Source organism: Pteropus medius, unplaced genomic scaffold (assembly GCF_902729225.1).
Source record: "Pteropus medius unplaced genomic scaffold, Ma_sr-lr_union100, whole genome shotgun sequence".
NCBI lineage: Eukaryota > Metazoa > Chordata > Mammalia > Chiroptera > Pteropodidae > Pteropus > Pteropus medius.
In genome coordinates, this window is record NW_024356397.1 from 1,831,505 (window position 1) to 1,852,214 (window position 20,710).

Sequence of the window (20,710 nt, forward strand, 5' to 3'; positions counted from 1 at the left end):
GGAAGTCCCAACAGGTTCTTGGAGGGCTGGAAAGTGGAGCAGGGCTGGGGAACAGAGTTGAGGCAGGTGTGGGCAGGGAGTCAGAGAAAGGCCCTTCAAACATTCTGTTCAGAGACTCAAAAGAGTCAGAAGAGACAGCTACACAGGAGAAACAGCTGGGGAGATGAGAGGCTGAGTCCATTAAGCCAGTGGGGTCATGAGCATGGGCATCTTTCATCAATGCCCCTGAGGGAAGCATAGATGCAGAAATTTAAGAATAGAGCAAGTTAAGCTATCATCTCATCCTATGTGATATTTCTGAGTCCATGCAAAGAAGTCGCATAAAAGATTTGACCTACTTTCTCATTCCCCGAAGGAGTACAGATGGAACTTGGATATGAGATTCACTCATACATGACTGCAACTCAGATTGATAAGACAGTGTGTTCTTAGGCACACCCTTACATTCTCTCTGAGAAGTTTCCCGGCCCTTCACCTGTCTTGGTGGCAGGCCTATGTTGAGGGGCGGGGCAGGAAAGGGAAAGGTGAGCAGAGGGGCTGCCTGAAGGGAAGGACAGAAGGAGCAGACCGATGCAATTTCTACACTTGAAATCAAAGACCAAGAGCATGAGGACAATGATGGGAAGACAGGGATACACAGCAGTAGGTGTAAACATGATTTAAAGTGTTCGTTCAGCTGACAGTGACAACACATGAGCCAAAAGGGTGTGGTGGCTGCTGGGAACAGGCATGGGGACCAGGAAGAGAATACAGAGACTGCTTTGGCTCTTCTGCAGTTAGACACTCTGAGGGCATTACTAAATAGGAGCCCATCTGGAGGACAGTGGCCAGGATGGTGGTGGTGGTGAATCAGGCTACATGAAGTCAGTGGAAGGCCCTGGAGAAGAAGAGCAGTCTTTGGGGGAGATGAAATGGCTAACAGCCAAGATAAGAAGAGCTTCTCTAGCAAAGAGGGGTTGACCCCAGCTGGTGGGAACTACAAAAGATTTGGTGCAATATAAGAAGCATCTTTTATTGGTCCTGAGATAAGAGAGGCCATGTGAGGGGTTAGCACATTTCAAGCAGAGGTTGGCTAACCATTCGGCAGGAGGTTGAGGGAGAAAGTGAAGGATAGGTGGGGATATATAGGGCAGCATTTCACCTCTTTGATGCCTTAAGAATTCATATGATGAAGCCTGATAAAAAAAAGGAAAAAACGGAATTCTACTCTCTATTTTATATTTGGGAAGATTAAGATCAGATGTCAGGGAAGGATCAAGTCATGGAAAGGCCAAAGGCGCTAGTCAGGATAGTAAAATGAACCCACGTTTTCTGGCACCACTAGAACTATTAAAGGGTGTGGATTTGATTACCCCTGGATTATACCTGTGTGTATGATGTTTATAGGGAATCTAAGTTGGCTCTGGGAAAAAATTTAAGGGCAAGGCCAACCGGAGGTCATTTTTCCCAACCTTCTTCTGAGTAGGAACTCGGATTATTCCAGAAAACATAGACCTGCCTTTTCTCTTCAGAAAACTTGACCATCTCAATCATGATCAAGAAGGAGGGAATCATGTGTCTGAATTCTAAGAATATTGGAACAGAGATTCCACAGTGCAGGGGCAAGAGAAATGAAGGCCAAGGAAAGAGGAATTAATCAAGGAGGATCTCAGAGTCTAAATGAGAAGTCTTGATGTGATATTCTGAGTCTGAGCAATGGGGACCAGCACTAAGACAGCAGAAGAATTCCTGGGACAAATAGTATTCTGTTACAGACAAGGAGCAATCTCATTGGGAGCAAAGAGCAATTAATTCTCTAGCCCTTAACCATATATAAAATGCTCTCACATGCATTATCTCACAATACATGATTCTCATTGGCCCTGGGAGAGTGCTGAGGAGACCAGACCATATGTGGGGGTTCTGTGGTCCTTCTAGGGACTATGGAGCACTCCATACCTGCTTCTGATTAGTGCTATTCCCACAAGGCAGATACTCAGAGGGAGACCAAGCAGGCCCATCCATTAATCAACAGAGGGGCAGCAGGAGGGAACATGGCATTCAGGCATCAGGACTCCCAGGGGAAGTTAGTCAGCTGCCCCTCCCTCTGAGAGGCATGGCAGGGCGGGGTGCTCTGGGAATCTAAATTTAATTCCACCAGTTTTTCATCTATATAGATTTTGATCTGGAGACATGGTAAACAGGAAGAGCAACCATTAGCTTAATAAAATTCCAACTCTGTCTGACCTAGGACAAAGTGTGCCTTTCTGGGCTGGGAAAGTCCTTGGTCTAAGGAAGTCTCTTAAGAATGTCACCTCATCTTCAATTACTGGCCAATTGGCCCAGGATGTGTCTTCAAATTTATGAGTTGTGTGCTTCGACAGTCAAGCTCAGTGTAGCCCCCATGATTTTGTTGGATCTGATACCCTGGTTTTATCAGCTTTCTGATCAGTCCAGAGAACTGTATGTCTTTGGGTTGATCCATGCTCTGTTATGAGGCTGAGCTGGGAACTTGGGATATTGGGAGGTTCTTGAGCATGGACGGTCAGTTCTGAATATGCCAGGGCCAGGTCTCAAAGACTTGTGGAGGGCTCTAAGAGTGTGGCCCAGCTTCCACACCTGTCCCAGTGTGCTTAGCCCTGGGGATAATCCCCAACCTGCAGAGCAGGCATTCCATAGTGGGAGTAGTTTCCATTCTAGCTTCACTTCCTTCTGCTTCAGGTGAGCTCAGCATTCCTTCCTGTATGTGATGGGCCCCTAGCTTCCCTGGTGCAGATTTATGGAGCCCCGAAGGCTTTCTCCCACAAGATGGCCTCCTTTCAAGACACTGAACTTCCTCTCTGGGTCTTTCCATGGTTTCTAGTGAAACGGGGGCTTGTTCTTAAACTTTTCCCGATTGTTAGATCATCTCTGGGTCTATCCAAGTGCGAGGGTAAAAAAGAATCCCTCCTCCTCTCTCTCTGTTATCTATCACACGAGGAAAATTAGGCTCAGAGAGGGTAAATGGTCTGCCTAGGGTTGCACAGCTACAAATTTGCAGTCAGGAGTGGGGTCTGGGCTGGATGACACCATACCTCAAAGTAAGACAAACTGTACCTCCGTTTTCTACATGCTTATCTGTGGCTTCCTCCTTTCTGGCCTCTACTCTGCTCTAGCACTGCTAGTGAGTGACTTCTGGAGGCCTCTTCCTTTGCTATCTGTCCTAAATAGGCTGCCCCTAGCTCTGCACCTCTCCCTTCTTCCTACGCTGGCTGCCAGCTTTCAAGATCTTACCCCGCCTCCCCATTGTTTGTGATTTTCCTTTACGCCTCCAAGGTTTTAGCTCTCCTCACTCCCCTGAAATTTCCTTCTCCCACGTTCTTGGTGGAGTCCCGCAGGGCTGGGTGGCTTGTCATTGCATGATTTTCTTTAATTCTTTTCTCAGTACCATCCCTCAAAAAGCTCTCAAAACCTCACCACACCTGCCCTTGTCCCTGCTGTGGCCTGACTGTGGCAGCCCCATCTCCATGATCAATTCTGGAGGTGTGTGTGTAGGTCCTTGGGGTTGGAGGTACACTGGCTCTCTGTTATCCATCACTGATAGGGATACCTCTCAAGTGCAGGGGACCATGTGGAAGGCTGGTGAAAGACGGGACGCTGGGAGAGCCCTCAAAGATATGGAGGACTTAGTCTTGCTTTTAAAAACTTACAGAGCGTCTACGGCCATGCCACCCTGAACATGCCCGATCCTGTCTGATCTCGGAAGCTAAGCAGGGTCGGGCCTGGTTAGTACATGGATGGGAGACCACCTAGGAAGACCAGGTGTGGTAGGTGTTAAAAAAAAAACCTTACAGAGCAATCGAGGGACTGGCAAACACACACACACACACACACACACACACACACACACACACACGTGCACAGATGTGAAAATGAGCCGATTGATAGATAAGTATGCACTTGAATTTGGCACAACTGAAATTAGAAAAAGAAACCAGTAGAGCAATGGAGTGGTGTTAATCAAGGAAAGCTCCCTGGAGGAGACAGCCTGTTCACTGCCTGGTAGAGCAGAGATGTAGGTATTTGCCCTCAACGCCTGACAAACCAAAACCAGATTCTGGCCCAAATGCTCAGGAATTGAAACTTTAGCTGCCTCAGAGCCAGGTTGTAACCTAGGTAAGAGTTTGAAGAGAGTTGCCAAGGCAATTAGAAGGGAGTTGCCAAGGCAACCGGAAGGCCTTTCAGAGAATAGAAGAGGAGAAGTTGGCTTGGAGAGGAACAGAGAAAAAGGGAAGAAGAGGACTGAATAGTCTCATCAAAGCATGGGAGTGAAAAAGTCAAGGTGTGAGACTTGGTGACAGAGTGATCATGAAAGATGTAAGTGATGCAGGTAGTGGAACAGACCGATGACAAGGGAATGCGCATGGGAGGAAGACAGGCATGCGCTGGGAGTTTGACAAGCTTGGCTTGTCAGTTATCACCTGGGGGAAACTGGGCACCTATTTATGAACCTAAGATGGCTTTTCTTTAAAATGGGGTTAATAACTACCACTTTGTTAACTTTTTGTGATGTTTAAATGACTTTTAGCTCCTTGAACGTGGTTGTTGCCCATAGATAAGGCCTCTTTGCTCTTTTATTTTGCATGTATTTTGCCTTTATTTTATAAATTCAGAGTACACAAATAAGCCAAGAATAAGAGTGTGTGGTTAACACTTTTCTCCCATTTTAATATCACCACACACCCTGCATGTCCTGGGGACAGCACAGGATGTGATGAGCTTGGTTTTTTCAGGCCTATTGGGCTGCCTCAAAAGTAACTAGTGGAATGAGAACAGAAGTTTGATTCAGGAATTGGAGGATTCTCAAGCATTGATTGTGTGATTTGAAGATATTTTTTGACTTCCTTTGGTCTGCCATCTCACTTCTTTGATAGGCAGGTGGGAATTTTCTGTGATTCTCTGTGTACTTATTTATGGGAACCAGTTCTAGTTGCCTGTCTTTGAGCCTCTTCTCTTCTCCAGTTCAGGAGGGAGAACACTTGAATTGAAATCAGAAAACTCAGGTTTTAGTCCCAGATGAGTCTTTTCCTAGCTGGAGTGTTTAAGCAAGTCGTTTAATCTCTCTGATCTTCAGTTTTCTGTTTTGTAAAATGGGTTGAAAACAGCTTGACTGCTTAGTTCTCAGGGCTCTTGTTGGAATAGTGTTCGTGCATGTTTTTGGTGAGCTGAACTATGCAAATGTATGCCTTCTTGTTCCTTCTAGTTCTTGTGTCTCTTCCTCCTCATGGTAGCAACAAGAGTAAGTCTTGCAGCTCTGTAAATTGTCTATTTATTACCTGACCATCCACCTCTTTGATTTTTCTCTTGATCAATTTCTTAGTTTGAGGATGGCAGCACAAATCACTGCAAAGATCTGTTGTTGGCTGGCAGAGGTGAGAGAATGAATACACATATGCACGCACATACACATGCATACATATATGCACACCTGTCCAAAAAGCTAGAAGGAATCAATTGGGAAGAGTGATATTTCTCATGAGGGAGTATGCTGATCTAGAAGATGATTTGGCAATAGTCATTACCACACCAAGACCATCCCAGGTTCCATTGTTCCTAGTCAGAAACAAGATCTGAATTACTCATTCCCTATAGAGATGGTTGGTTTAGCAGCCCAAGGATGTTGGTGTTAAGACAGTTTCAGACAACAATACCATGGAGATGGCAGGGAAGGAGAGGAGCAGTGGAGAAGTGAGGAGCACTTTCTGAAAGAGGGTGTAGAGCAAAAACTGTGAGAGAAGAAGAGGGACAAGTCTCAGTGGCTGGAGAGGGCTGACACTTATTTGTCTTGGTTCAGAAGCCGGGCGACAGGACCAGATAGTCTCCACAGACTGTCCTTCTGCATATTTTGTATTCCACAGTGGAGATCACCCACACAGGACTATGATTTACCACTTAAAGATGCTTGGAGCTAGCTGAAGCTAGCTCTGGCTTCTCTTCACTGAGTCTTCAATTCTGTGTTTATATGCAAGTGTGAGGAGCATGCCAGGCTCCTAAGAAGTCTCAGAATAAACATCTCAATGCCACTACTTCGCATTAAGATTGATCAAGTGCTATTCTCCAGGAAGGCTCCTGGGGTTTCCTGGCCTTTCACATTGCATGCTGGGTAATTTTGCATCCGAATGGAAGCATAATCTCCCCATGAACTCTGCACCTCCAATCTCCCCTCTAAGAGCAAATCAAAGAAACATTTTCCAAGCACTTGCATGTGTCTGGAGCCAAGGATTCAAAGGAATAAAATGGACCTTCTGCTTTTGATTTCTCTGCAGTGGGACAACTTCTTATGCTGTCTGGCTTTACACAGAGTGGCAGCACACCCCGAATTTAGTTGCTGTACTGTCATATACAACATGCTAGTTTGGATTTTGTACACTGTAGCTCAGCATCCATGGTTCAAATCTCAGCCACACCACTCACCATCTAGGTAAACATGGGCAGGCTATTCAAACTCTGTGCCTCAGTTTCCTCATTTAAAAAATGGGTAGCATAATAGCATCTATCTCAAAGTTGTGAAAAGTAGGTAAATTAATACCTATAAAATATGCAGAACAATGCCTGGTACAAGGTCAGTTTTTGATATGTTAGTTATTGTTATTATTATTATTATTATTATTATGATTATGATTATGATTATGATTACTATTACTGTTACTATTGCCATTACTCTTGTCCAGAAATAATTTTAGCTTCTCAAATTAGGCTTTCCAGACTCCCTTCCAAATCTACATTCATCTCTCTTAATAGTCTAGTATGAGTCTTGAACCACCTGTCAAGTCTTACCTCCACCCCTTTGCTTTACAAAATGTATGAAATAGCTTCTACCTGTTCATCCCAATTCTCTATGTGCTTTCTCAACGGGCATTTGCATGCTTTTGTTTGTACCTGTTTTCCGTTGCTGGTGTCTCTGTCTTCTGCCCTGGTCCATCTTGGAGGAAAAGGAGGAACTGGAAAACTTAGAAAAGAACACGTCTTTCCCTTCTGGTCTTTCCAGATCACTTACCAATCTATCCTGTTTGAGGACAGCTTCTCTTCCTCTAATAGTAATACAGTGTATTTATAAAGCTAACATTTAATAAAAATAACTTCTTTTGATTGTTCCTGTATTAAAGCTCTGACTTCATGTCAGGAGGTAAAACTTGGTGAGCTCTAGAGTTTGGAGGGCTGATCTCAGAAATGGGCTAAAGAGCTCCTGAGATTCAAGCTTGGGGAACTGCATCTGCCATGCCCAAGGAGAGAGAGTCTTAGTAGCTTACAAGGGCAAGGCAAGAATGGAAACTTGCATATCTTTGTGACAAGTAGTTATGAAATCTTATCAAGAAGCACCAGGTGGTAGATGTGGGGTCCTACTTTCCCAAAGTCGCAAGCACTTGAAGAGAGATTTTGTCTGATAATATGATTACCACACTAACGATTTTGCATGCACAGCAATTTTGAGAACCATCCTGGCAGCAAGGTGTGTAGTGTTATTGTAACTCATAAAAATCTTGTATGCCTGCAGGCAAGCCAAACCTGCATCCCGCTGACTCTGGGACCAAGCCCAATCCCTCCCTTTATATAAGGGGAAGTCTCTGTGCTTGGGGTAGAGGAGTGTTAGCTCCTTTCCTTCTCTACTTTGCTCCTATTCTTTCTAAGTCAACATGAGTCGACCCTTTAGTTCCAGGTCTGGGTACCGGAGTGGAAGAAACTTCAGCTCTGGGTCTGCCGGGGTGGTCAGCTTACAGCGCAGGACCACTAGCAGCAGCGTGCGCTCTAGCGGAGGAGGTGGCGGGAGATTTTCAGGTGGAAGATGTGGTGGGGGTGCTGGTGGTGGCTTTGGAAGTCGGAGTCTCGTCAACCTTGGTGGCAGTAAAAGCATTTCCATCAGCGTGGCTCGAGGAGGTGGACGGAGTGGTTTTGGTGGTGGTTATTGCGTCAGTGGCTTTGGGGGTGGTGGTTTTGGTGGTGGTTTTGGGGTTGGTTTTGGCAGTGGTGGTTTGGGTGGTGGCTTTGGAAGTAAGGGTGGTTTTGGTGCAGGTGGTTTGATTGGAGGAGGTTTTGGGGGTGGTTTGGGGCCTGTCTGCCCCCCTGGTGGCATACAGGAAGTCACTATCAACCAGAGCCTTCTGCAACCCCTTAATGTGGAGATTGACCCTGAGATCCAAAAAATAAAGTCTCAAGAAAGGGAGCAGATCAAATCACTCAACAACCAATTTGCCTCCTTCATTGACAAGGTGAGTTTATCTACTCAGTGCATCGGGAGAGCTTCCCCTGGTCCATTTGAGATTGACACAGCCAAGACATATTTTGAGTTTGAGCCAAGACATATTTTGAGTTTGAGCCTCAACTTTTGGCGTTCAGATGATTAAAAGGGTATTTTGTGGAATTGTCTTATAGAAGATATGTTAAAAGTATGTTTGTAAGTGATGCTAATGACTAAAATTTCTCGGACGAAGAGGTCTGTAGTCTATAAAAATGTGCTAATTTGACATCACTTTGATGTGTTTTTCTGTTAAGCATTTTATTATTAGTTTAAAAACCTTGACAAGTTTTTTTTTTTTTTTTAATTCAGCTCTTGAGCTGAATTGGGACTCGCATATGTTGAATGAACATGTCAGAAATGGGGCTACCTCAACCTTCTAGGGTGCAAATGAGAGCCCTGGGAAGGTCTTTCTAACTGTAAAAAGGGAGTTGAGTGTAAACAGAGTGCTATGGATATTGTAGTGGAAAGTATACAGTCATTGCCAAACATCTGTTGCCTGCCCTCTGAGAATTTTACATTGTTACCAGATCAGCATTGAGTTTTTTTTTATACTTGGATTTCCAAGATTCAGCTCTAGAAAAATATGTAAATCATTTTTTACTTTTTGCTTAATCATAAATAATGTCAACTCGAGTTATTCACAATAGATTTGGAATTCAATTTTGGATTTCCCCAATATACTTTTGAACTGTGTGTACGCTCAGAGAATGCAAACCAATTTTTATGGTAATCTACCTAAAAAAAAGGAAAATAAATCTCTTAAGTGTCATGTATCTATTTCAAAGTGTAATTGCACTAATTTTTTGTGCTTTGCTATTTAGTTTTTGTGTAACTACCCTCCTAAAGTTCTAACTGAAATAGTACTATAATTGCCATTCACAGGGAAAGTAAAACTTTACTGAATTAACAGTGAGTTGGGTTTTGTTATGAAAATGATGTTAACTTGATTGTCTTCTTCCTGTTTTTGTGTTTGTTATGGCCAGAAAAACAGGAATTGAAGTTCTTTTCGAAGTGAGGTATGGGTATTGCAGTGTGGTAACCCTGGTGCTCAGTGGACGAAGAATTCCACTTCTGCACCAGTGGATGATGAGCCTTGTGTTTTTAGGTGAGGTTCCTGGAGCAGCAGAACCAGGTGCTGCAAACAAAATGGGAGCTGTTGCAGCAGATGGATACCTCCACTAGGACCCAGAACTTAGAGCCCTACTTTGAGTCATACATCAACAATCTTAGAAAGAGATTGGACCAACTGAAGAGTGACCAGTCTCGGATGAATTCGGAATTGAAGAACATGCAAGACTTGGTGGAAGATTACCGGAACAAGTAAGGAAAACGGGCTGGGCAATTCCCAACTTTTGTTCTAAAATATTTCCAAAATGGGGCTATCTCAACCTTCTAGGGTGCAAATGAGAGCCCTGGGAAGGTCTTTCTAACTGTAAAAAGGGAGTTGAGTTTCCATTTCCAGAAAGTGGCAAGCTAAGACTATGAACAATGCGTTACAATGGCTTGTCTTAAGTTATAGGCAAATCAATTTGGCATTTTCAGAAATCTTCGTCTCAGAAGTTGGAAACAGTTTAATGGTTTTATTGCGCGGAAGAAAGGGGTGGTCAAGGTGTCCTAGGCTAGTAATAGAAAAGCAATGACAGGCCATGCCAATTTTAGTCTAGAAATTGGAACTTCGGGCCTCGCCTTCTCTGAATTCACTTCTGATTTCCTTTCAGGTATGAGGAAGAGATCAACAAACGGACAAATGCAGAGAATGAATTTGTGACCATCAAGAAGGTGAGTAAATTCTGTAGAATGGACCTTCAATAAATAATAAAAGAGGGTCTCCAATGACTAAGCAGAAATAAGTCATGATGTGGAGAACCAGGGCCTGATGAATAGCTGAAGTAGTTTTTTCCCTACATTATTATGGACCTGGACTTATCCAGGCACTCTGCTTCTCCAGATCCCTCAGTATTTCATGCAGTAAGCGAGGAGGCAAGTTCTCAGCAAGTCAGGCAAGCTTCTTTGTGATTGTGATCCCAGGGGTGGAGCGATTTAGGGACTGTGATCCATCTGCAATATAAAGGTGTGGAGTAGACCCCAAACAGCTTTTTTACTCGGAAAATCCCCTCACAGCTGTTGAGAGGGACTTGTCCTGGAAAGACTGACTTCATGATGTCTCTTATTCCCCTAGGATGTGGATGCTGCTTATATGACCAAGGTGGACATTCAAGCCAAAGTGGACAATTTGCGTCAGGAAATCGATTTTCTCACAGCACTCTACCAAGCGGTGAGTCCTCCAATTTCAACCACTTTTACCAAATGGAGAACTTTAAAGCCTGAACCTTCCACTATCCAGAAGAATAGAGATAGATCTTCCATCTCCTGCCCCTTCCCCCCATCCCCTGTCTAAGGTGCTTTTTTTTTCTTTTCTTTTCTTTCCTTTTTTTTTACACTCACTTAAGTGTTGCTGAACTAATATGTCTTGCAGGAGCTGTCTCAGATGCAGACTCATATCAGTGAAACCAATGTCGTCCTGTCCATGGACAACAACCGCAACCTGGACCTGGACAGCATCATTGCTGAGGTCAAGGCCCAGTACGAGGAGATCGCCCAGAGGAGCAAGGCCGAAGCTGAGGCCCTGTACCAGACCAAGGTGAATGCGCTGTTTGTCTGGCCACGTTTCTTCAATGTCTTGTCTTTCTATTCTGTGTTTTCTCTAATATTTGTGCGCATGAGCCATAGTGCACTCTGCCATATCTAATTGACTTAATCCACCATCTTTAGTATGAAGAGCTCCAGGTCACTGCTGGCAAACATGGGGATAATTTGAAAACGTCAAAGATGGAAATTTCTGAGCTGAATCGGATTATCCAGAGACTTAGATCTGAAATTGACAGTGTCAAGAAGCAGGTATTTGCTTCTTCTTGCTTAGCTCTATGGGATGGGGAAGAGGGGCCCACAGGTAATTAATTGGAGGACACTTTTCTACTTTTGAATCTTACAGTCCATATCATGGTTATCTTATTATTCCTAGTTCTTTTGGTGACTATATTGGTTTCCAGAATTCAGCCATCATGCTGGGTTCTCTTTAAGGAAACTTATAAAAATGACCTTGTAGAGAAATAGAAATGATGGTCATGAGTGATCTAGCCCATGACCCAAAGTGAGACTTAAGATGTGGTGAGTGAGAGGAAAGGCAGTCAGGAGGTTTCAGGGTAGGCCTTTAGAAGAATGTCAAGGAGTGGAGGAGACTTGACTCATGGCCAAGAGAGGCTGCTGCATTGCCTTCAAGAGATTTTGAGGAAGTCAATATGGTGATATGTTATCTGGAGGCAGGTGAATGCATGAGATAACTTAAGCTCTCATGGTGGAGTACTGGCCTCACTGGGGTGGAGAGATCAATTTGAAATAAGAAGGTCAAGGTGGGATTAGATAATAAGAGAGTACATCATGTGTTGGATTCTCGTTTCTCAGATTTCTGGGCTGCAGCAGTCCATCAGCGATGCTGAGCAGCGTGGTGAGAATGCCCTCAAAGATGCCCAGGGCAAGCTGAATGAGCTGGAGGACGCCCTGCAGAAGGCCAAGGAGGACCTGGCCCGCCTGCTGCGTGACTACCAGGAGCTGATGAACACTAAGCTGGCCCTGGATATGGAGATTGCCACCTACAGGACCCTCCTGGAAGGAGAGGAGTGCAGGTGAGAAAGGGACCCTGGGCTCTTTGTCCACTTCTTATGTGCTTCCTCCCATTGCAAGCTGACTGCTGTTGAAGGTACAGACGTGTGACTGCAGCTTATCCTGTGTATGGGGAAAGGAAAGCTACATGGTACAAGAGGAAAGACTTAGCTTCACTTTGGGAGCTAGAGCCCTCCACTTTTCTTTATAGTGGGCTCTAGTGTCTCCGTGAAGTACTTTGAGATGGAGCAATTTATTCTTTATCTGGGCTGGCTCAGATGTCGTCTGGCTAACGTCAGTGCTTTTAGAAGTAACCCACATTAGCTGCAAGACTTTTCTAATTTATACAGAGGCTCCCTGATCGTGAGAAAAAATGACAGAGGTTTGGGAAGTCAGAGGGGACTGGTTTAGTTTCAGATCAAGGAGGAGCTGCAGACAGGGAGCCATGGGATGGCTGAGAGAGCTTGGGGAAGTGGTTTGTGAAGCTGGAGAGTGATGATGGGTTGGCTTTTTCTTCTTCTACAGGATGTCTGGAGAGTGTGCCCCCAACGTGAGTGTGTGTAAGTACAAGCCTATTTCTCAGGGGCCTGTGGAGGTTTTACTGGGTTGGAAAGGGAGCTGTGGTTGAAGATAACCGAGCGTCCTTGTCCCTTTGCAGCTGTGAGCACCAGCCACACCAGCATCAGTGGAGGTGGCAGCCGAGGTTTTGGCTCAGGCGGCGGTAGCTACGGCACAGGAGGTGGCAGTAGCTACGGCACCGGAGGTGGCAGTTACGGCTCTGGAAGCGGCAGCTACGGCTCAGGAGGTGGCGGCGGCGGCGGCGGCAGTAGTGGGGGACACGGCGGCGGCAGTAGCGGGGGACACAGAAGTGGTTCCTGGAGGCAGCTCTGGCGGCAGGGGTTCTGGCGGCGGCGGGAGTTCCCGAGGCAGCTTCGGCGGCTCCTCGGGAGGCTGGGGATCCAGCTCTGGGGGCACCAAGACCTCTGGTGGCAGTTCCAGCGTGAAGTTTATTTCCACCAGCTATTCCCGAGGCTCCAGATAAAGAGATGCTTTTTATCCTATCCTGTTAGCGCTTCCTCTCCATTTCTACCAAATATGTTTGGCAAGACCAAAGTCAATTGCCCCAGCCTTATTGAAGAAAAAAGCTGCCATTACTTTTATTGGTTCATCATATCTCCCCAGCTCTTTCTTTTCTGCTCTGCTTCCCAAAGTAGTTTTTAAATCTTTGGTCACCTCGGTCCCCCACTATGACCCTGCTTTGTGCTTTGCCTCAGAAACAGTTTAGCCATCACCACTACACACAATACATTTCAAAGCACCTCCTAAGTCAGCCAGAGGAGGGCTGGTTAGACGCAGGTCTTCTTTCACGCACGGCGTGCGCATGCTCTGGACAGCTCCGTAATATTCTATATCTTGCAACCAGCTCTGTGCTGTTTTGGTTTTGTACATATGGTGTAAGCAAGTTCATTGTCTTTTTTGGAGAGGTCTTAAACTCTCATTTCCTTGTGTTTCTGCAATAAACTGCATTTGAAATTCTCTATGAGTCTCAAACTCCTTTGTACACAGCATAGTCTATCCTGGATGGGTGCTTCGTGGGAGGGAAAGAAGACCCTAGAGCTACAAGGCATATGGGGGAGTTGAGACACAGTAGATGAAATTCTTATTCTTGTTCTTTCTATCCACCATCATGCTGTCCAGACTCTCATATCAGTCCAGACAGGAAGCAGCTCTGGAGAAGGGGTGACGGGGAAGAGGGATAGAATATACCAAGTTGTACTTACAAAATACTCTTGTTGATCTATGCTATTTCTCTCAGCTCTGGTTGACAATGGAGCTAGGAATATTTTTCTTAATTGGAAGCTAAAAAAACTGATCCTTAGAGAAGCTGACTGATTTTTTCATGGTCATAGAACCACTGGGAAGCTGATGTTCATTTGTTCCTTAGAGCAAGTATCTGCTGAGTGGCCTAGAGACCAAAAAGCAGTGCTACAACAGCCAGATGATGATGATGATGATCATCATCATCATCATCATCACCATTATCATTAAAATTAGCACTCACCTAATGCTTACTATGTGCCAATCATCTTATATAATTTTTACTATAATTCCCATGAGGAAGGGCATTATTATCCTCATTTTAGAGAAAATGAAACTGAGGCCAGAGAGGTCTATAACTTGTATATATTAACACAGAGCTAGTAAACGGTGGTGGTAAGATCCAAACCCAGGTATATCTGAATCCAAATATCCATGCTTCTGGCCACTATGCTATCCCATTGTACTACTTTACAAGTAGAGGCTACATGTCCACAAATGAACTTCTTAGATTAAGCAGAGCCTTGGATAGTGTCCTGAAAAATAGGGGAAATGGATATCTAGCTCTCCATTACTACTCTCCATTCTTGAACTCCCTAGGCCAAGTCTGTATTCTGACTGTAGTAGCTGGCCCTGTGTTACCCACACCCCTCTCATCACTGGCTGTTCCACATGAACGATTACTTTTCCATGCAATACTTTCCTCTCCTCTCATTGCCAAACTTCTTCCCAACTACTTGATCCAAAGTTTAATCTACTGTGGTTTAAGGAACAGGCAAAGGAAAATAATCCACAGTTTACAGGATGTGTGGATCCTGTGACAAATCATGTGACCATTCTGAGCCTCAGTTTTCTTGAAGGTGAAATGGGGATAAGAATATTTACCTTTAGATATCAAGAAGATAAAAATAAATAATATGAAAATGCTTTGTGAACTGTGAATGTGTTATACAGAAGTAGTTAAGTGAAACTAAAAGGGAGTAACAAAGAAGTAGAAAGCAGTGGCTGGCTTTTAGGACCGCCAAGGAGGGAAGTAACTTGACATGGTCACTGTGGCCTAGGGCCAACTCTGTCGGGACATGAAATTGATTTTCTTAATGCACTCAAGTTGAATCTGCTCTGGAAGACATATTTGTGAATCAAAAACATGAGAAATAAATGTGTTAAATAGAATGTTCATGTGTTTTCTAGTGGGGAAACCTATACTTGCAGAGACTGAAATATCATCCTTTTATCAAGGTATCTAGGAAACGGAATTAGTCAAAAAAAGCAGATTTAGAACGGTGGGAGTTGGGTGGCCTTGAAGGGAAAGATGGTTTACCAGCTCTGTGGGAGAGCTGACCTCTGGGGCTGCCAGATACAGCACCTGGGACACTATTGAACGAAGAGTGATGTATTCTAATACTTTGACATACATTTTCTAAATTCTTTCTTACAGTACAACTTTCTTTACCACCACATTTCAGTATTGAGAATACCTGTTCATCTTGTTTGGACTTGAGTTTTCTTGGTAAGGTCAGACATGAAACAGAGAACAGTATAATTTACAGTGAAACTTATCAAAACTTATAAGGTCATAAGGACTAAATGAAAACACTGTGTAAGTCAGTATATAATGTAGAACTAAATTGAATAAATTCAAGTGCCCAAATGAGTTAGTATTAGAAAGACAGTAAAGGAAAAATCTGGATTCGATTCAGTTCAACAAATATTTCCTGCACACATACCATGTGTCAGGGATAAGGCCAAACACTGAGATACTATGATGAGTATGACATGGATTAGTTCTCAAAGAGCTTAGAGATTAGGGTATTGGGGAATATGTAAACACATTGTTACAAGGCACATGGCCCACACAATGATAAAAACGCATATAAGGCATAGAAATGGTACATATGTTTATGAGGGTTATTAAAAGTGATGCTTGGCAGGGTTTTAGAGGATAAATAGGAGTTTTATAGGCAGAAAAGGACATTATAGGTATTAAGAAAAATATAGATAAAGACTTGGATGAGTGAAATTCACAAAGCATTTGGTTATCTGAAGGAACATGAAGTTAGTGACAAGAAATAAGAGTAAAGAGTTAGTCAGATCCAATCAAGAAGTGTCTTGTAGGCACTCAATGGAGTCTGGCCTATAGTTTGTGAGTCAGAAGTCCTCAGATGACGTTTGGGGACCTATCGGCTTATTACAACCTTAATTTCAGCCCTGTATACTGGGCTAATGGGAGACAGAAGGGTTGCCTTACAGTTAGTGGAATAAGAATTGAGCATGAGCCACAGTTCGTCTCGTACTTGAGTATCTCCTAAGAAATCTGGCCTGCCTATGGGACATCTGCTTATGGAAATATCATTTTTTAAGGTATTTTATGGCTGAAACAATTGTGATAGGTGAGGAAGAGCCAGTAAAGGGATTGAATAAGAGAGTGACATGGTCAAATTGATATTTTAGAGGGATCATTCAGGTCAAATTGGAGGGGCCCATGTTGGAGTTAGGAAGATTTGTTAGGAGTTATTGCAAAAATTCAGGCAAAAGATAATCAAAGCTCGCACTTTAGTTCAAGTCCTTAGTGGTGGTAGTGGCTAGAAATGAGGCTGAGGATATACATTCTAGAGATAGTTAGGAGTCAAATCATCAGGAGTTGGTGATGGATTGAATGCTGGGTGGGTGGGGTGGGTGGTGGTAAGAAAAGGGAAGAGCCAAGGGCGGCTCCACGTTCCTGGCTTGGGTAATAACAGAGAATACAGCAAGAGGGCTTGTGGGGGAGAAACGATGAGTTAGTTCTTTTGAGGTTCCTGTGCTCTATCCATGTAACCATTGGGGCTAGAGGTGTAAACTGAAGAGTCACCAAAATTTGAAAGTTAGAGTAAACTAACAGATTACTCAGGAAGAAGGAGCTGAGAGGGGATTGCAGAGAATTTCCAGTGGGAAAGCCAGAAATACATGGAGCAGCTTGCTCAAATAAAGAAAATTTAAAAGACATGAGACCAGTGATAATTCTTCAGAGGCCATTCAGCCAAGATACTGAGGTCCCCCCAGATCTGGTGATGACGTCTCAAAATCTTAGACTCCAATATTTCACCCTTGGCTGCCTGATGTAGATGTGAGGCTTGGTGCTTATTTAAGTAATCACATTCAGAAGGAGGGAAATCCACAAGTACAACTGTGAGATAAAAATTCTCCTATCCCCCGCACTGAGATCCCTATCTCTGTGGCAACCATACTTTCTTGGCATCTATGCATGTGTAAGCAAAACTGTACATATATATTTATTCTCCTTTCTCAGATGTCTTGCCACCCTGGCCTTCCCACCCCAGAAGACTTGACTATCTCTTCTCCATTGGGATTTGAATTGCATGTTCTTCAGCAGATAAGCCTTTTGGAATCTGGCTGTGGCTTCTGCTTATATGCCACAGCCTATGACCCAGTAAGCCTTTCTTAACTTTAAAATTTCTGCACACACCTTTTCTCCCTGGGTCTAAATCCTTGTGTATCCCTCTTTGAATCTCAGCTGGAAGGACAGAAGTCCTCCCTCCATTCATTGGCCAACAAAGACTTAGGGCTCTCTTTGGGCCTTTCTTCTTTGAATGACTGCAGTGTTAGTTTGGTGGCCAGTCTTCCTTCCATAACTGGCCAAAGTTTCTTTCCATAACTGTATGGCTCTTACATAGGCACCTCTCTAATAGAGCTCTGGGATTCATCTAACTCTAGAGAAGAACAAACTTTCCACTTTCTCCCCTCCCCCACACTAACTGCCTCCTCTTTCATAATTCCAAGATCAAGACAATCACTTAGTGCCCTTAGGAAAACAGCAGAATTCAGCAACTCTTTTTGCAACCCTTGCTTCTCAGATCCTCATTCAGTTTAGTTTAATACCACCATGCTACTCCTTCTCTTGGGGAAGGGTCTTCACTAGTCTCAGGGGCTGTTCACTAGCTCATAGGAGAGAGAATCCCAAAAGGCAATTTTGAATGGGACCCTATGGTTTTGCATGAAATTATAGAAACTAAATCCCCAGGACAGACTTGACTGGAATGGGGACCTTCTGTTTGTCCCTTGGAGGGACTATGAGGAAGTCTCATACAACTGCCTGGTTCTATCAAAAACACGTGTGTAAATCTTAACAGGGAGTTTATGGTCTTTGATGAAGGTTTCTTTTGAAAAAGAATATTCTTTCTTTAGGTCAGTAATTGTAAAGGTATGAGTCTCATTGACTTCTGTTTTATAATAAAAATTGAAGTAATAATACCTTTTACTGTCAAGAAAAAACATAGATAGTATACCTTACAATCACATATGATTGAAAAATGTCAACACAATGCCTTACCTGCAATATTAAGGAGACACAAAAGGGAAAAAACTGGTAATAACATTATACAGATTTCATTTTGTCAGTTCTCAGGCAGGACCATATTAGAAGACATAATGAAGCATCAGTTATTTGCACCGACAGGTGGAATTACCATGAGTTTAATTAGCTACAAATGCAGGTTGATGCAGGTATGCTGTATTGGCAACTTAAATACAATGAGCAACTTTGCCTTTGACAGCACAATTTTCCAAAATTTAAAAACCTTTGTAAGCTTGCTAATGAAAAGAAATATAGCCTTCTCTTGATGTACACAGTAGTTGCATTTCTCAGCAACTCAATATATCTGAAAACTGAGCAAAAATTCCTGTGTGTGTATCTAATATGAAATTGGGTTCTGGATTGAACCATTATAAATGATGGAGCTTTCAAAAGTTGTGCAGGAGGTTGAGCATAATCTGGATCCTGCTCACCAAATGTCAGTAAATGCCACTGCCTGCCCCGCCCCACCATATGACAGAGACAAGCAAGAAATGTCTCCATAGAATTCCAAAAGATCCCTTTGGCAGTACTTATGCTTTGGGATATTTTGTGGCTGGGGACATTTTTAGAGCATCCAGGGGAGACTATGAGGCACATAGTTTCAGGTGTATGCTTTTCTCTGTGTGTGTACGCATGTGCGTGTGTGTGTGCTGAGGTGGAGAGGTTGTAGAAAGACTATATCTCCATCTGAGAGAATATTATGCAGATCCCTGAATAGTGTAACTATTTCCATTAGTTTCTTGTTCATAGTTCATTAATAAATTTATGAGAGAGAGAGAGAGAGAGAGAGAGGAGAACAGCTTGAAATAGCCATTGAAATAGAAGAAGAAGAAGAAGAAGAAGAAGAAGAAGAAGAAGAAGAAGAAGAAGAAGCAGAAGAAGAAGAAGAAGAAGAAGAAGAGTCAAGAGCAGAATCCCAAGACTATTCTGCCTAAGGACCAAACAAAGACAGAGACATCAGTAAAGAGTATAGAGGAGTAGTCATGGAAGATGGGAGAAGAGAGAGCACAATGTCATGGAAACCAAGAAGGAAGCACATCTGAAAAGCAGCTGGGAAAAGAAGTCAATTGTGAGCAGAAGTTTCCTGGAGGAGCTACGTAGAGAAGAGCCTAGAAATATGGTCAGGAATTTTAGCAGGTGGAAGGGATGTAGTGGGTACTATAGGCACACTTCTTTGTGAAGAGGGTGTGGCTCATAGGCTGATTACAGTTGGAGGCCAAAGATGTGGTCTATAAAGTTGCTTCCTGGAGCTGCAGTTGGCTGGAGTCTTGTGCCAGACAAAAGGGAGGGTAAAGAGACATTTGGGTGGTGCCGGCAGTTTTTGGTTGTTTGTTGGAAGTATGGATACCTAAGATGTTTTGGGATGATTTGTGTCACTGTGTTTGCCCCTCCCATTTCTGCTGGAGGGAACATGGTACTCTTTGCCAATCCATTATCAGAAAAATGGCACAGTCTTAGTCAACTTGTGACCTTCCCAGGTTCATGTAGGGTTATTCCCACCACTCCCTGGTGCCTGCGCAGTTTCCAATCTGTTAACGGGCCCTGTTAGTTCTGCCTAGACAGTATGGAGTGTCCTCTGCTGGTACAAAAGCTCCTTTACACACAACAATGCTACTGGTCACCACAAAGCTGTAGTGGCTCTCAGGGGTGGTGAAGATGATGTAATATGGATATTTTAGAAAACTTCTTGGGAATAATTTTTTAAAAGGACTTTTTCTTGGTTCTGTTGGTCACAGGGACATAGGGAAGCAGCTAAACCTTCTTGGTCTCTGACAGTGGAAGAAAGAGCTTCCCTCCTGGGTGTTGAGCTCAATCTTGAGGATTTGGAAAGTTCTGAGTGACACACTGAAAAGCTAGTGTGAACTCAGGGACAAGAACTGGGGCAGAGAAGAGACTTAGGAGGAGATCAAAGTTGACCGAGGGTGGGCATGACAGCCATGTTCACTGCAGATGGACTACACCATTGTTGTAGGAAGAAGGTTAGGCCTGTTCTTGCTTGGCAGTGATGAGGGTCACTCTGAAGAACTTTCACCCAGGTCCAGAGATGATGCGTGAGTCTCCATTGGAGACACTCAAGTAGACTGGTCTTTCCTGAGGCAAGGATGATTCAGAAGACACTTGAATCCTGGATGGAACCACTTCCAACTTGAGACCCTATGGCTGCCTCTTTTCCTATAATCTTCCCAAATCCTTCCTATTCTTCTTTCTCTCTTTTCCTGTCCCAAGTCTCAGATTCAACTTCCAGAATATTTTGACTAGTTATTTAAATGTTTAAAAGTTTGGTCTTGGTTTGAGCTGATTTGATAGGTTATTTGGAGAACATTTTTGTCTGTTCAGTTAAGAAAATGCCAGAATTCAGTCCTTGAGCATGGGTTGTTAGTGGCAAGGTATGAGACAAAGACTGACGTGAGGCCCTCTTGCTCCACCTCCAGCTCTAGGTCCTTAATTAGCTAAAATTACTTGGAAGGTGAGAAGGGGTATGGGGAGGGGCAGGTCCCTGGCTTAGTTTTCTGGATCCAACAGCTCCCACATTCCTACTCTCCACATTCCTACTTTATATGCAATGAGTAGTTGATTAGTCCTTTTTGTTATCAGCCTTAAGTTTCTACTGTGGTCAGCACAGTTGA

The 20,710-nt window shown here is 43.7% G+C and overlaps 1 protein-coding gene and 1 pseudogene across 1 annotated transcript; both read left to right on the forward strand.

Annotated features, from left to right (window-relative positions):
* Nucleotides 1-3,673: 3,673 nt before the first annotated feature.
* LOC120602271 (uncharacterized) lies at nt 3,674-3,792 on the forward strand (annotated as a pseudogene).
* Nucleotides 3,793-7,652: 3,860 nt separating this feature from the next.
* Nucleotides 7,653-13,898, forward strand: KRT1 (keratin 1). The gene is given in 10 exon segments (XM_039862162.1): nt 7,653-8,225; nt 9,360-9,574; nt 9,973-10,033; nt 10,434-10,529; nt 10,731-10,895; nt 11,027-11,152; nt 11,717-11,937; nt 12,440-12,474; nt 12,573-12,790; nt 12,792-13,898. Coding segments are annotated over 10 exon segments (1,875 nt in total). The 3' UTR covers nt 12,957-13,898.
* The last annotated feature ends 6,812 nt before the right edge of the window (nt 13,899-20,710 follow it).